The sequence below is a fragment of the Sander lucioperca genome, chromosome 6 (assembly GCF_008315115.2).
Source record: "Sander lucioperca isolate FBNREF2018 chromosome 6, SLUC_FBN_1.2, whole genome shotgun sequence".
Taxonomy (NCBI): domain Eukaryota; kingdom Metazoa; phylum Chordata; class Actinopteri; order Perciformes; family Percidae; genus Sander; species Sander lucioperca.
In genome coordinates this window covers 41,053,566-41,067,359 of record NC_050178.1, presented here as the reverse complement: position 1 = coordinate 41,067,359, position 13,794 = coordinate 41,053,566, and the positions used below count along the sequence as shown (strand labels likewise).

At 37.7% G+C, this 13,794-nt stretch overlaps 1 protein-coding gene across 1 annotated transcript in view; it reads left to right on the top strand.

The window, feature by feature from the left end:
* Window positions 1-10,154: 10,154 nt before the first annotated feature.
* frmd4ba (FERM domain containing 4Ba) overlaps window positions 10,155-13,794 on the top strand; it is a 47,360-nt gene continuing 43,720 nt past the window's right edge. Inside the window, exon 1 of the mRNA XM_036002665.1 lies at window positions 10,155-10,412. Within this exon, the coding sequence (XP_035858558.1) occupies window positions 10,410-10,412 (3 nt within the window). The 5' untranslated portion in view covers window positions 10,155-10,409. The remainder of the gene's footprint in view (window positions 10,413-13,794) is intronic.

Here is a 13,794-nt window from a genome sequence, read left to right as displayed (position 1 = left end):
GTTAAATAAGGTCTAAACACTATCTTAATGTCTGCAGGACCATGACTGTATCCACTGGCATTTTGGAGAAGTGTGAACAGTCCTAAGAAAGAAAGGCAGAACGACAAAATGTTTTTTTGTGTAAAAAATTATGCTGAAACTTGATATTAATCTGAGATTCTCTATTAGTCCACAGGTGATTTACAAACAATGCTCACTCCTTTTCTGACACTGAAACAAGCTGCAGAATGAAAAGGACAGAAATTTAAAGCAATAGTTTGACATTTTGGGAAATGCTCTAATTTGCTTTTCTGCAGAGAGTTAGATGAGACATACTACTCTCTTATCTGTCCATAAAATATAAAGCCAAAGCCAGAATCTGTTAACTTGATTTAGCATGAACACTGGACGCAGGAGGAAACAGCGGTCTATGCTCTATCCGGAGGTAACAAGTCTGCCTAAAGCTCACTAATTATCACATTATAACTTGTGACGTGTCGTCTTTACTCCGTTTTTTATGGATTAAACACACAATATGTAATGTGTTAATTCGTGAGCTTTAGAGGTGTTAATATGTGAATTTCTTTTTACCTTTGAACAGTGCCAGGCCACCTGTCTCCTGTAATGTTATGTTAAGCTAACCACCTGTTGGCTATAGCCTTATGTTAAATTTATTGGACAGACATTAGTGGTATCAATCTTCTCATAACTCAGCAAGAGAGTGAAGCCTATTATTATAACCTGTGATGGATATAATCAATGGATGTGCTCTTGTGTCTGCTGAGATTTTAAAGGCAGGTTTGTTTCACAGTGGTGAAACCACAAAATGCGTGAAATTTACTCCACAGTGTCAGTGTCCTCATTCATTTTCAAATTAGATCTTTGTCTCATTGTATATACACTGAATGAGTTCAGACGCATGTCAATGTCACGGGAATAATGATTTAGGGTTTCAACTAATTTATTTCTTGTAGGGATGTTGTTGTACTGTGCTATATTTTCATCATGGAAAATTTCATTACAGTTAATCTTAGTGAGGAAATAATGTATTTTCAGATTTTGCAAAGCAAAGATGCCTGAGTCGAACAATTGCATGTGGAACATATTGAGATGTACTGTATGACTAAGGGCTAACCTCGGTTTTCCTTTAGCAGCTTCATTTTCCAAGATTGTAAATGTAGCACAGCTATTGCAGACACTGAAAACAGGAAGCATGGGTTGTGATTCAACCATTTCCATTCTGAAACTTAGCTCTAAAAATTCTTTTCCACACTGTTTCATCACCTTCCTCCAGTTGCGTGAGTTGAGAGACTGATGAATACCTTCACCAAAGGATTTCACAACGCAGCAGTAGTCCTAAACTTATTTTTGGCAGTATATTAACATAGTCTATCAACTTTTCAAAGGCTTTCTGTAGGTCTGTCATCCATACTGAGCAACATATGGCTTGTTCATTGTATTCAATAATCGCCTTGTTTCCATAACTCTACATATTATTATTTATTTTTTTTGGGATGTAAAAAAAGGTTTTTAGGGACTCTTCCTTATTTCTAATTACCAGCAAAATTCTCACATACAGTGTAAAAATCAATCAACAAGTAACAATGCATGGCACAGACTGTGTGGAGTTAGAAAATATGGCTTGTCAGATGTGTTTTGCTTCATGCAGGAGACTCCCTGTGTCTCTCTGTTCCATAACTGGGTGAAGCATTACATTTAATTTGCTGGTTGATGTGCAAGGAGCAACTCATTACAAGGCTAGTTGTCTGCACACAAAAGGACAATTCAAAACAACATTGTGTGTTCTCTCCCCAGGATAATGAGTTATTCACTGAACCTAATGCAGAATAGTACAGATATGCTTCCTTTGCCAAATTATCTACCCCATCAATGTGTGGTATAGGATTGCACAATACCACCAGCTCTGCTTTGTCGCAACTTATGAATCTGGTCAAGTCCCCCCAGTGAAGCTAATAACAGCTATTGTGAGCCAACATGCTTATCTATGTTGTGCTATAATTCTTAAGTGACACAGATGGCCATTGTGCCTAACCATACAGTTGCAAATATATTTGTGGAATAAATATTGTATGTGTTAGTGTCAGATGTATGTCACCATTTAAAATTGTAACTTTTTCATACATGGACTTATACATAATAATATAGACTACTAATTGCATATGACAGTAATACAAAAACCAAAAATATAAAGTCTTTGCATAAATGCCAAATATAGAAGATGGTCTTTGTAAATATTACGTTTCACTGTAAATTTGCAGCAATTACTGTAACTGGCCGCAGCTTCATCTGCAAAGTACTGTACTTTTCTGTACAGTTTGTTACTGTATTTTAGAATTTACAGTGTATAACTAAATTAGAAATAAATGTGCAGTTCATTACTGAATTTTTGTAAATTTACAACGCAATAGTCTTATCAGTGAATTACTGTATATTTACATACACTACCGGTCAAAAGTTTGGGGTCACTTAGAAATTTCCATTCCACTCCATTACAGACAGAATACCAGCTGATCTGAGTGGGTGGCTGATCTTTAATGCAATATCTACATTGCCCATTATCAGCAACCATTCATCCAATGCTCCAAAGGCACATTCTGTTTACTAATCTAATATCATTTTAAAAGGCTAACTGAGAAAACATTGGAGAACCCTTTTGCAATTATGTAAGCACATAATGTAATCTGAAAACTGCTGCCCTGGTTAAAAAAACAATGCTACTGATCTCAGCTGGTATTCTGTCTGTAATGGAGTGGAAATTTGGAAATTTCTAAGTGACCCCAAACTTTTGACCGGTAATGTATATTTAAGAAGAAGAATCAGAATAACCATAATATGAAATGACAAAGGGACAATATTCAATATGCAGTTCCTGATGTGGAAACACATGTCACTATTGGGGTCTGTGTATAAATTAGTTAGTAAAAAAAATAAAGTCCAAGAGAACAACTAGATTCATATTACTTTATCATCCATTAGATTTGCAAAAAAAAAAATTAAATTTGGCCTATAAGACAACACACACCATACACAAGTGTGCATTTTAAAATCGTAAAGTGATCAAGTGGCAGTAATAAAAGTGATGAGTGGATTGGCAATTAAGTCTAAATATATAAAAAAAAAAAAAAAAAATCACAACAATGCATGATACGCAGTATTTAACATTAAATAAATAAATAAATGCACATTAAAATAAGTGATGGTGTTGGTTGCAGAATGTCCTAAAAAGCATCTTAAATGCTTGGGAGGAGAATTAGGGAAGTTAACAAGTAGTTCGTTCAAATTAATTCAAATTAATCCACAAGGCCTATCTTTTATAAAGAGAACAATAACAGCCTTGTTCACTGATGGGCCATGCAATAGGTTAGGTCTACGATGCATTTTCAGAGCATCCCCTGTGGGAATATAAAGCACATTAATTTAGTCTGTTGCACTTATAGATAAAGACAAATTTAAAAAATACTTACAGAAAATGTATACATGCTTAATATTTTTTATAGTTGTATATGGGTTAGTCACGTTTTCACCCCTGCTAGGCACTCTGCATAAATGTCTACAGTATATGACAGAGCTGTGTAGAGTTTATTTGATAGTCAAACATGACTTCAGGGCCTGAAGTCATGCAAGACGTCAATTGTTCTCACCATGACGGAGGGCAAAGATAGAATAGAATACCAAACATAAAACCATGATAATAATAATTATTTATGTTATATCTCAATCTTCCCACAGGGAAGATTATATCTTTGATGTCTAGATGTTTGGGGTTCAGGGTCATTTATGCAGCCCCTTGGGGTTTACAGAGTGTAAACTATCATGCATCTAAAAGCCATGTCAGACAGGGGTAAACAAGTTGAAGGCTGTGTGGCTAGTTGGCTGATCCAGAAATTCCAGAGAAAATGTATTTTGTATTTAAGTGTGTGCTGTTAAAAGGCATAACAAAGACTAATAGGGTTCATCATACAGTCCCAGTGGGTTTTCAAAAGTGGCTTCTTCAGCTGGCTATTGATATCTAAAAATGTTCACCAGAGGGCGCCAAATGCAAATGAGAAGCCAGCAACTATCAGTGTTGACTTTTTGTTTTTATTCATTTAAATAAAATATGAAATAACTGTCATTAAGATTTTCTCAGTTGCTAATGATTTGCAGTAAATATTGTAGTGTATCTCCTTTTAGGGTATGGAACTAAAACTCTGTTGGCTTAGCTTTTTAATATTTATTACTGTGAATAATATATTACAGGACAGTGGTTTCTAACGTTTGTTTCTTGTGTCCCCTTAAAGCAATATCCTCTCGTAAACCTTGTCTTGTTTTGAGCAATTCGATTGAATTGTGTTTTCTCCCTCTCATACTGTGTTCATATTATTCATATAAATAAGAGAGGCCTGAAAGGGTTAAACTACAGTGTTACACAAGAAAGAAATAGGGATGAGAGGAAAGTCTGAAAAATATACAGAAGCCGTCTGAAACTGTCTTTTCTGCAGTTAAAGATTGCACAACACATCTAGTCCACAAGGTGGTAGTCTAACAGCTTGTAAAGGCAGTTTCACTCACTCTTGACAAGTGGTATCAATACCCTTGTGAGTGAAATGGAGGTTATGTGGAGCATGGAATTAGAGTGTTACATGTTACATAAGAATAAGTCTATTAAATGTATCTTGTGAAATGTTACTCAAGGAATTTCTGAAAGGACTACCAGTTATGAAAATACTTAAACTTAAAACAAAGGGAGCAGATGAAAAGAAAATAATTCTGCAACTAGAAAGAATAGATATACATTTGTGAATAAGGCTGGAGAAAGGAGAACGTTTTGCATCTTATTTTGTCAGATCTGTAGGGTCTTCTGGTTGGTTTTTACAAGCGGTGCATCCTTACTCAGCTTCCTGATGCCATACAATGTCTTTCCAGCTGTGTCCTGATAATCCCAAAACATTGTAAATGTTTTGATTCTCTCACAGTGTGATCACATTATGTGTCATGGCAAGCAGCCAAAGGAAAAGTCAAAGTCATAAGGCTTGATTACCTAAACTGCACAGGGTGTGTTGGACTACTGTACTGAGGTACAGTGGTCCAACACACCCTGTGCAGTCTGCCCTTAGATCTCGCTGCATGATAACCTAATTACACCAAGACAACGTGTAGTCAGGACACTTCAAGACACCAACTCAAGGTCCTCTCAGCAGCTATACAAGGCAAAGACACACAGGGGACGACACACATCAACTTCCATGTCATGACACCACAGACGTATCTTATTATCCAAGACTAGGGTTGGGTATTGTTTGGATTTTTACGATTCCGATGCCGATACTTTTAAAACGATTCCGATTCCTAAACCGATTCTTGTAAGTGTAATATGTTTACTAGTGATCACGTGCAGTGAATGGTTAATATGCTTTTACGTCCGTTTTGGTGAGCCCAGAGGGAAAATATGGCATTTTAAAAGTAGCCTACATTTACGGCAGCTAGCTAACGGTAGACTACAGAGAAAGTATGATATTTTTACGTCCGTTTCGGAGCGACAGAGGGAAATTATTTCAGTCGACACATTAAGTGGAACCGAAATGGGGAACCGAAATTTGCGTTCTAATCTGGTCCGATTCCTACCGGTTGTGTAGGAACTGGTTCCATAGTGGAACCAGGTTTCAGTACCCAACCCTAGCCAGGACACAGATGCAACATCTGCCAAACACAGATTACAGAATGGGAAGAAATATCCAAGGCAACATACAGTATTTCAGAGTAGAATTAGACCATGAGATGTGAATATAATTTAAATGCTTACCATAATTTAGGTTTAAATAATAGGTGCTCCTTGAATTTGTGTTAAAAGATGATGTTCAGTTTTGATTGACAATTGTCTTGATTTTACATTAGTTGAGTTGTGGAACAAAGTTAATTGTTTACAGGATAAGCCCCCAGGAAAGTCCTCCAGACAAGGCAGTAAACCCTTTAATGGTTTTCTCATGAGCACATTTTGAGTTTTCTCTCCCTATCTAGCACTGAGCTGAAGTATATTCTGAAAGGTCCCTGCAGTTTTTAGAACCAGATGTTATCAGGTGGCTTCCTCCCAAGACGTCTTGGCATGTGTTCTGATGGTGATGTTTTCACAGGTTAGGTTTGATGGTTATTTAGATTACAAACGTTAGTGAATGTAATTGCATTGTATATTTGTTGAAATTATAAGTCCTCCATCAGTATGATTTTTCTGATATTTTCAATAATCCAGTATATATATATATATATATATATATATATATATATATATATATATATATATATATATATATATATATATATATATATATATATATATATATATATATATATTGCTTTTGGCCATAAAAAGTGCATTTAAACTAAAGAACCAGAGTGTAGGTTTTAGGGGGGTTTATTGGCAGAAACTGAATATAATATTCATAGATATGTTTCATTAGTGTATACCTGAAACTAAAAATCGTTGTTTTTGTTAGCTTAGATTGAGCCCCTTATATCTACATAGGGAGCAACTCCTCTTCCACAGAGCCCGCCATGTTACATCAGCATGTGTCTACAGTAGCCCAGAACGAACAAATGACAATACACCAAACACTGACTCTCAAGAGGACCTTTTGCATTTTTACGTCACCTGAAGGCCACCGTAGATTCTTTTGCCAAAGAAGATTCTCTACCTTTCCACTAGGTGTCACTAAATCCTACACACTGGCCCTTCAAAATGTTTCATATTTCACTTTACTGTAATGAAGATAAATCTATGCAGATTGTTGAAAGTGTAGGCCTACTTTAACCGTAAATAGAAGTCTCAATTGACTTGCTAACTCCTCCCCCCTGTTCAAATATAGCTTAGCAACTGTAACTAGGCACAGCATGTCTGTCAAGCTTTGAATTTCCTCACATGCCAAAACAGTGTGCGTGGGGCCCAATACAGTACACGGCATTTAAAAAGGTCAGAGTGTGTTTATTTGTGTTTATCTGCTTTAAAGTAAACTGCAAATGTTAGCATGCCCAGCTAACAACTAGCTTACTAGCTACTAGCTGGCTTACTACATATAATATCATATTTCATCTAATTAGCTTGTTATTTCATTTTATTAGACCGTTCTCTTAATACAGACATGTATTAGACAGAGTTTTCAGTTGTTAGTTTTTTGAGTTAGCATTAGCTTATGCTAGCTAGTTACAGCTTATAAAATCTACTTGCGTCAGTTGTCACCTCAACCAACAAAATCCATGGTTGTATACTAAAAATGAGAACAATTACTGCTTAATGTGATATAGGTTCCACCGTAATTATTGTTAACTGCCACTACACATGAGGCTTGTATCAATAATGTTTTACATATCAACACATTTTTCATGAAAATGGTCTAAATTCTTTACAAGAAGATGCGGGGGAGGGGTAACAGGCAGTGTGGAACTACTTAATTCATTCACCATGACCTGGAAAATACTAAAGACACACTGAAATGGCCAAGCTATGAAGAAGAATGAAGACTGGTGGTAAGAGGACAACAGCATAACAGCTGACCTGCTTAGAGGTCTAATGAGAGGATAAGATGGGATGGATGGGTCAGTGCTTACTCATTGTAAATGTTACTTTTTGTCATGCATCCTTTGTTTATGTCAAGCTATTCATGAATGCATATACAGTTTGCTTTAAAGGGAAGCATAGAAGTTGGCAAGAGTTAATGTCTGTCAAAGCACAAAAGAAGATGACATTACCAGTCCATGAAGGTCAAGGCTGATGGGATGGGTGCCGAGTTAATCTGCGTGGGAGGGGGTGGGGGCAATCTGCAACTAAAGACTCAGAAGACAGGATGCACATTGACAATGGGCCAATGACTGTGGGACAGTGTGTCAGTCAGGGGCCACTCTCAGGAGGGTAGACCTCTCCATGTTAACATCTGTTCCAAAGCACAACATAATCCCCTTGTACTTAAAATTCATAGTGTCTTCCCTCTGCACAAACAAATGTCCCCCAATTAGACTGTTTGCATTCTCTAGTATTCTGTGTTGTTTAACTTGAGCTGCAAATCTGCAGTGTTGAGTTAATTTTCATTAAATAAATGATTTTAGCCTCTTTTAAGTACTAAGTACTAGCATCTTCACATGATGTAAATAAAAGTTTTGCTTATGTGGATCATTGTTCTGTACTTTATAGGCCTATGGTTGTTTGCACTACATAATGGAATACTACATATATTTTATTTCTCAATATCACCCAGTAATGCTATGCTGTCTTTGTATTATCATAATGAGAGTACAGCTTATATGAAGTGTCATCAGAACAATAGCTAGTGGGCTAATCTCAATGGGAGCTGAGGCCAGGCAGAGATTTGATGTGCATGTGTGTGTGTGTGTGTGTGTGTGTGTGTGTGTGTGTGTGTGTGTGTGTGTGTGTGTGTGTGTGTGTGTGTGTGTGTGTGTGTGTGTGTTGGGGGGGGGGGGCAGTTGGTGCACACATGGCACCGGCGTGAGCCTAATCACGGGCTCGCAGAAATCCTCACAAATGGGGAGGGGGCTGTCCCTGGGGGGACTCATTTAGACTTTGAAGAAAGCATTTTGTTCTAGTAACACACCCAGCCTTTGCCTAGACATGAAGATTCAGTTTTGCCCCCCCCCCTTTTTTTTGTTGCAGAGCTGAGATAGCCGAAGAAACGTCACCTTCTAGCTGCCCTGACACTTGGTTCAACTGGTTTATAATAAACTGGACAGTTTTATTCCTCTCATTTCCCTGCTGCTGCTGCTGGGGGTTTCTATGGATTACAGAGCTTTTCCATTGTCCAGCCTGTCATGAAGCCACAACAGTGTGGCACTCCTTTCCTTCCCCTGACTGTGTAGTTGCTGGAAAATCTACAATATGTCTAAATGTTACACATAACATTCTAATAAATCTATAAAGCCTTTCTTGTTACTCACAATGATTATGACATTAAAAGTGTAACTTGTATAGGTACATGTTTAGATAGATAGACAGATAGACAGATAGACAGATAGATAGATAGATAGATAGATAGATAGATAGATAGACAGACAGACAGACAGACAGACAGACAGACAGACAGACAGACAGACAGACAGATAGATAGATAGATAGATAGATAGATAGATAGACAGACAGACAGACAGACAGACAGACAGACAGACAGATAGATAGATAGATAGATAGATAGATAGATAGATAGATAGATAGATAGATAGATAGATAGATAGATAGAGCACAAACGAGATGCAGGATTGTCCTTGGCAATTAAAAGTACATTATATTATATAAATTCTGATAACAACGACAGCTCTGTTTTTGGTCTCTACATACGCCTGAGGGAAATATCTGGCTGCGCTGTCATCAGTCTCTAAATGTGGCTGTTTGCTGCTGAGCAGGTAATGTATGTAGGGTTTTTTGCTGATGATTTTTAGCTGCCTGCTCCTAGTGGAAATGACACAGATGAGAGCTGTGAGAGTGAATCAAAACATTAAAGTTGCAGGCAGGAAAACCAAAACAATGACGCTAAAATGTTCTGCAGAGTTGTCGAATCGGGTGATAATTATCTGTGGGTTTGTCACTGGGAAGACCCCTTTTACGTTACACACGGACATTTAATCCATTGCTGATATAAAAATATGGATTGATGCGGCTTTAAGAATAAATCAGAGGTTGTATGGCTGCACCACCCTGAACTCTTTCAAACTGATATTGTAATAGGCTACATTTGGCCATTCAATAAATGAACAATGGAAAGCTAAGAATACTGTATTACACTGAGGAAAAAATAACCTACTGGTCTGGTCTGACTTCTAAAAGTATTATTCCACAAAGGCCTCTCATTCCTGTTTCAATGCATTGTGCAAAACATTAAATAATTGAGGCACAATACACTAAATAGATGGAGAAAGTCTACATGTAGAGACATCTGTAGCCTATAGCACATTTCAACACATTGGTGTGAAGTGACAAACTTCTTATATAATTAAATATATGCAATATAGGTAAATAATGTATCGGCCATATAACATAGGCCTACAACTTAGGATCAGATATGGTTAAATGGCCTTTATTTTTTATTTTGTTTGAGGCAGCAGCAGAGGGAAATCCATCTGTCCCATCCTGAATCTGCGGACGGCAGCGGAGAGGAGGAGGCGGGGAGTGTGGATGGATTGGATTCACTGACTGTGTAGAGTGCGTGATACAAGGATGCCGAACAGGCAGCAGCTTCCCTTCCTGGACTTTTCAGCCCGGTCTCTGATAAACTCTTCAGAACTAACTCTTCATCCATTGCGAAGCTTTTATTCTTTGTAGGCTTGTCTTCATCTTTTAAGGAGAGAAGTAGATTTATTTCGACTGACCCGGTGCCCGGCTGAGACGCGCCGCGCACACGCAGACTTGGGAGCGATCAGATCACAACAAAAGACACATGGTGAGGAACCTTTCATTTTCATACAGCTGAACCATTTCGAGCGTAGGCATTTATTTATTTATTTGTAAACAGTATAGGGATTTATTGCCTACCTGTAACAGCTTTTTTTTCTCCTGGCAGCCACATGGTTCGTTTTGTTATCTTTATTTTGCAGTAACTCAGGAACAGTAACACGTATGGCCTAGCTATTGCTCTTATTTGAAGCCTTCTTGAAAATTACCTACTTGTATTTCGCATTATTTATAGCCTTTAAATGCTTTATTTTATGTAGTATTTCTGTAAAGAAACACAAACACTCTTGTGCTTCACATGCCTCACTACATTAATCCAAAACACTGTTTGATGGATCCCACGCCTCATGTGAACTGGTATATAGCCTGTAGACTTCTAGTCTTTTACCTGACTTCTGCTGCCTGAATGTCAGCTGGGCTGAATGTCATCTGGGTGGTGAACTGTTGACATGTCAACATAGTGCTTTGCTAGTCAGCAACTTAAATTGGAGTTATCTGGACAGTTGAAACACACAGGAGACTGTGGTCACAACCGTGATAAACTGAAAGGATTTGAAGAAATAAGAGCCTATACTTCTGTACTGTTTTTAAAGTATGACTTTTTTCTGTTTTGGCTCTGTGGTCAGCTGGTCGCCTCTCCTCTGTGTGAATATCCTGTTTCCTGGGCAAAACAAACAATGGAGAGGCAGGCATGGCAGGCATATGATATCCTGTGTGTGTGTGTGTGTGTGTGTGTGGTGCTGGGTTGGCAAAGGATTGATACTTTTAGACAGTTTTAAAAATATATATCATACATAACTTTTTATGTATGCTATACAGTATATTGTGGTCTGACATGCAGGTCTGGCATGAGGAAAGTCAGTGCCACGAGTTGTGTTAGTGATAGATACAGAACAAAGACACAGGACTGGTTTGTATAGGTGACAATATTGAATTTGTGCCTCATACACGCACTGAGGCAAACTGCAAAGGCAGCGCTGCTTTGTGTCGACTTTAGTCTGGGATGTTCAGCTGCTTTTAATGGGGTCAGCGCTTCCGATTCAATAAAGCTATTAACCGTCACAGTATAGTCCAACACTGTTGCTCAGCTCGGAACAGGCCCAAGTGATTTGCCAATCAGGGTCCATCAACAACCTTATCTATACGAGGCAGCCTTTAAAAGAGTAAACAAGATTAAACACCACATCAGGTCAACCTGGGGAGTGTGACCTGAGCTGATGATGGGTTCCCACCTCTCCTCAAAGCACCTGTTTTGTGTTAAAAGTTGTTCATCAGCATTTTTCTTTTTCTTTCCCACACATCTTTATTATTACTCTCTTTACAGGGATTTGAATGAGAGCATTTGTCAGTTAGGTCATGTGATACTGCTGTCGTGCAGGTTCATAAACACCTCTGCTAGAAAACAAGTTTCTGCCAGACTGGTTCTGACAACAGATATCAGAAAGATCAAACTCTTGATCAGAGTCTGGCATGTGACCGGTGTAATCGGGAATCCTTGCAAGTTAAATCCACCTACTTTACACATGATGTTTTTATGTACAGGTAACAGTATTAGTTAATGTACATGTATATTTAAAAAAAAAATCATCCTTTATCAATATCATAAAAGCTTTTACATTTGGTGTGTGGAAGGTATTTTAAGGGGAAAAGTCTCTGGCAGTTTGTTTAGAATCAAAACAGAGAAGAGAGACATTAAAAAACATTACATAAAAACTTAAAGGGGTCCTTCATTGATTTAGTATTGCACTTACATACATTTTAGGGACTCATAAGGGACATATTAAATAAAGAATCATCAAAATTGAAGCAGCAGAGGCCAGGAAATCCTTACTTTCAGCCTTAGTATGAGTTAAGCTCCAAAAATGCTGGATCCCATAGTTTTGCCTTTATGACATCATCAGGGTAAGACTTTGGAGCGCTCCCTCACAGAAGAAATTCAACTAGGGATAGAATAATTAATTAAAAAGTGTGCTACTTTGGCCCCCGCTACAGCTCTGTGTCTGTTCCTCTGCTTCGGTTTCACTCACTGAATCTGACTTAATGTCCCGCCCACAACACTATGTGACTATCTTTTACTAGGTATTATGTTGAAAGTTTCTAATTTATCAAATAATTGCTTAAAGCTACATTGTGTAAGAATTTCTCCCATCTAGCAGTGAAATTGTATATGACAACCAACTGAATATTACTTTCAGTTTTGTGTTGGAGTTTTATTACATTACACCAAAATCTTAATTTTATTGATTTAAATTTTCACTGGAAATGCATATCGGCTCCAAATATCGGTTATCGGTTTCATTAACTTTTAATAATTGGAATTGGTATCGGCTTTGAAAAAACAGTATCTGTCGATCCCTACATTCAACACTTTTCACATTAAGACTTCTTAATAATGAGTAAAGTCAACTTGATCTGTAAAGTTGGTGGTGCCAATTTAAAGCAAGTCTGTGTAACTTTTCCTGACCAGCAGCCAGTGCTAAGCCAGCTAAACAGCAGTTTAGTATTTAGCTAAAATAGTAAGCTATTGTAACAACTAATACAAGTGAAATCAAATAAGGCTGCATGTTTTAAACTGAGCAATGGCGTGTTTTATTGCTTATGAATGATACTTTTCATTTGTAAGAGAACAAATCTGTTATTTCCTTTCTCAAAAGTAGCTATTTAAATATATGTAAACAGGCTTTCTGCTAATGGGCTAATTCATGGTCAGGGTCAGGCACTGGAGTGTTTTCTAGATACTTTGTTTGTGGGTCAACAGTAATCAATTGGCATAGCAGTGGAAATCAATTCAGATCCAGTCCATAGGGGACATCTGAGTGAACAGGCTGGGGCCTCGCTTGCTGAGTATGTTTAGTAAAATGATTAGTTTTAAAAGAACTGTCTCCTTGCTCATCTGTTTGCTGTAAATGTCCTCAGTGCTTCCAGTGCCCTCTGTAACATAATCACTCCAAACATGATTCACACCGAAAGTTGTGTCAACAGGAATCTGTTCCTCATTGGCTGTGAACAGACTCAGCCGAGTACCGGCACTACATCTCTTTTCCTTGTGTAATGTCTGCTTTGTCCCCTCAGACAGGACATCCTGAGAAAAACAAAGAGTCTGGCCCTTAGTTTCACGTTCCAAACACGGACATTGTGAAACATTCTGTGTTCATTGTGTGTTTCCAAATTTACGATTCTTGTATACAAGTAATACCACGTGCAGAGAGTTTTATGAGACAAAAATACAGTTGTCTTTTGTTTGATTTTGATGGATTTTTTCCTTTAATGTGGGGCTGTAGTGAATAATGATGTTCAGGGTTGGTTTGTGTGTTTATTCCCCTTCAGAATACAGCAAAAAAAACACTAGCATTAGCCGTGGAGGGTGGCTC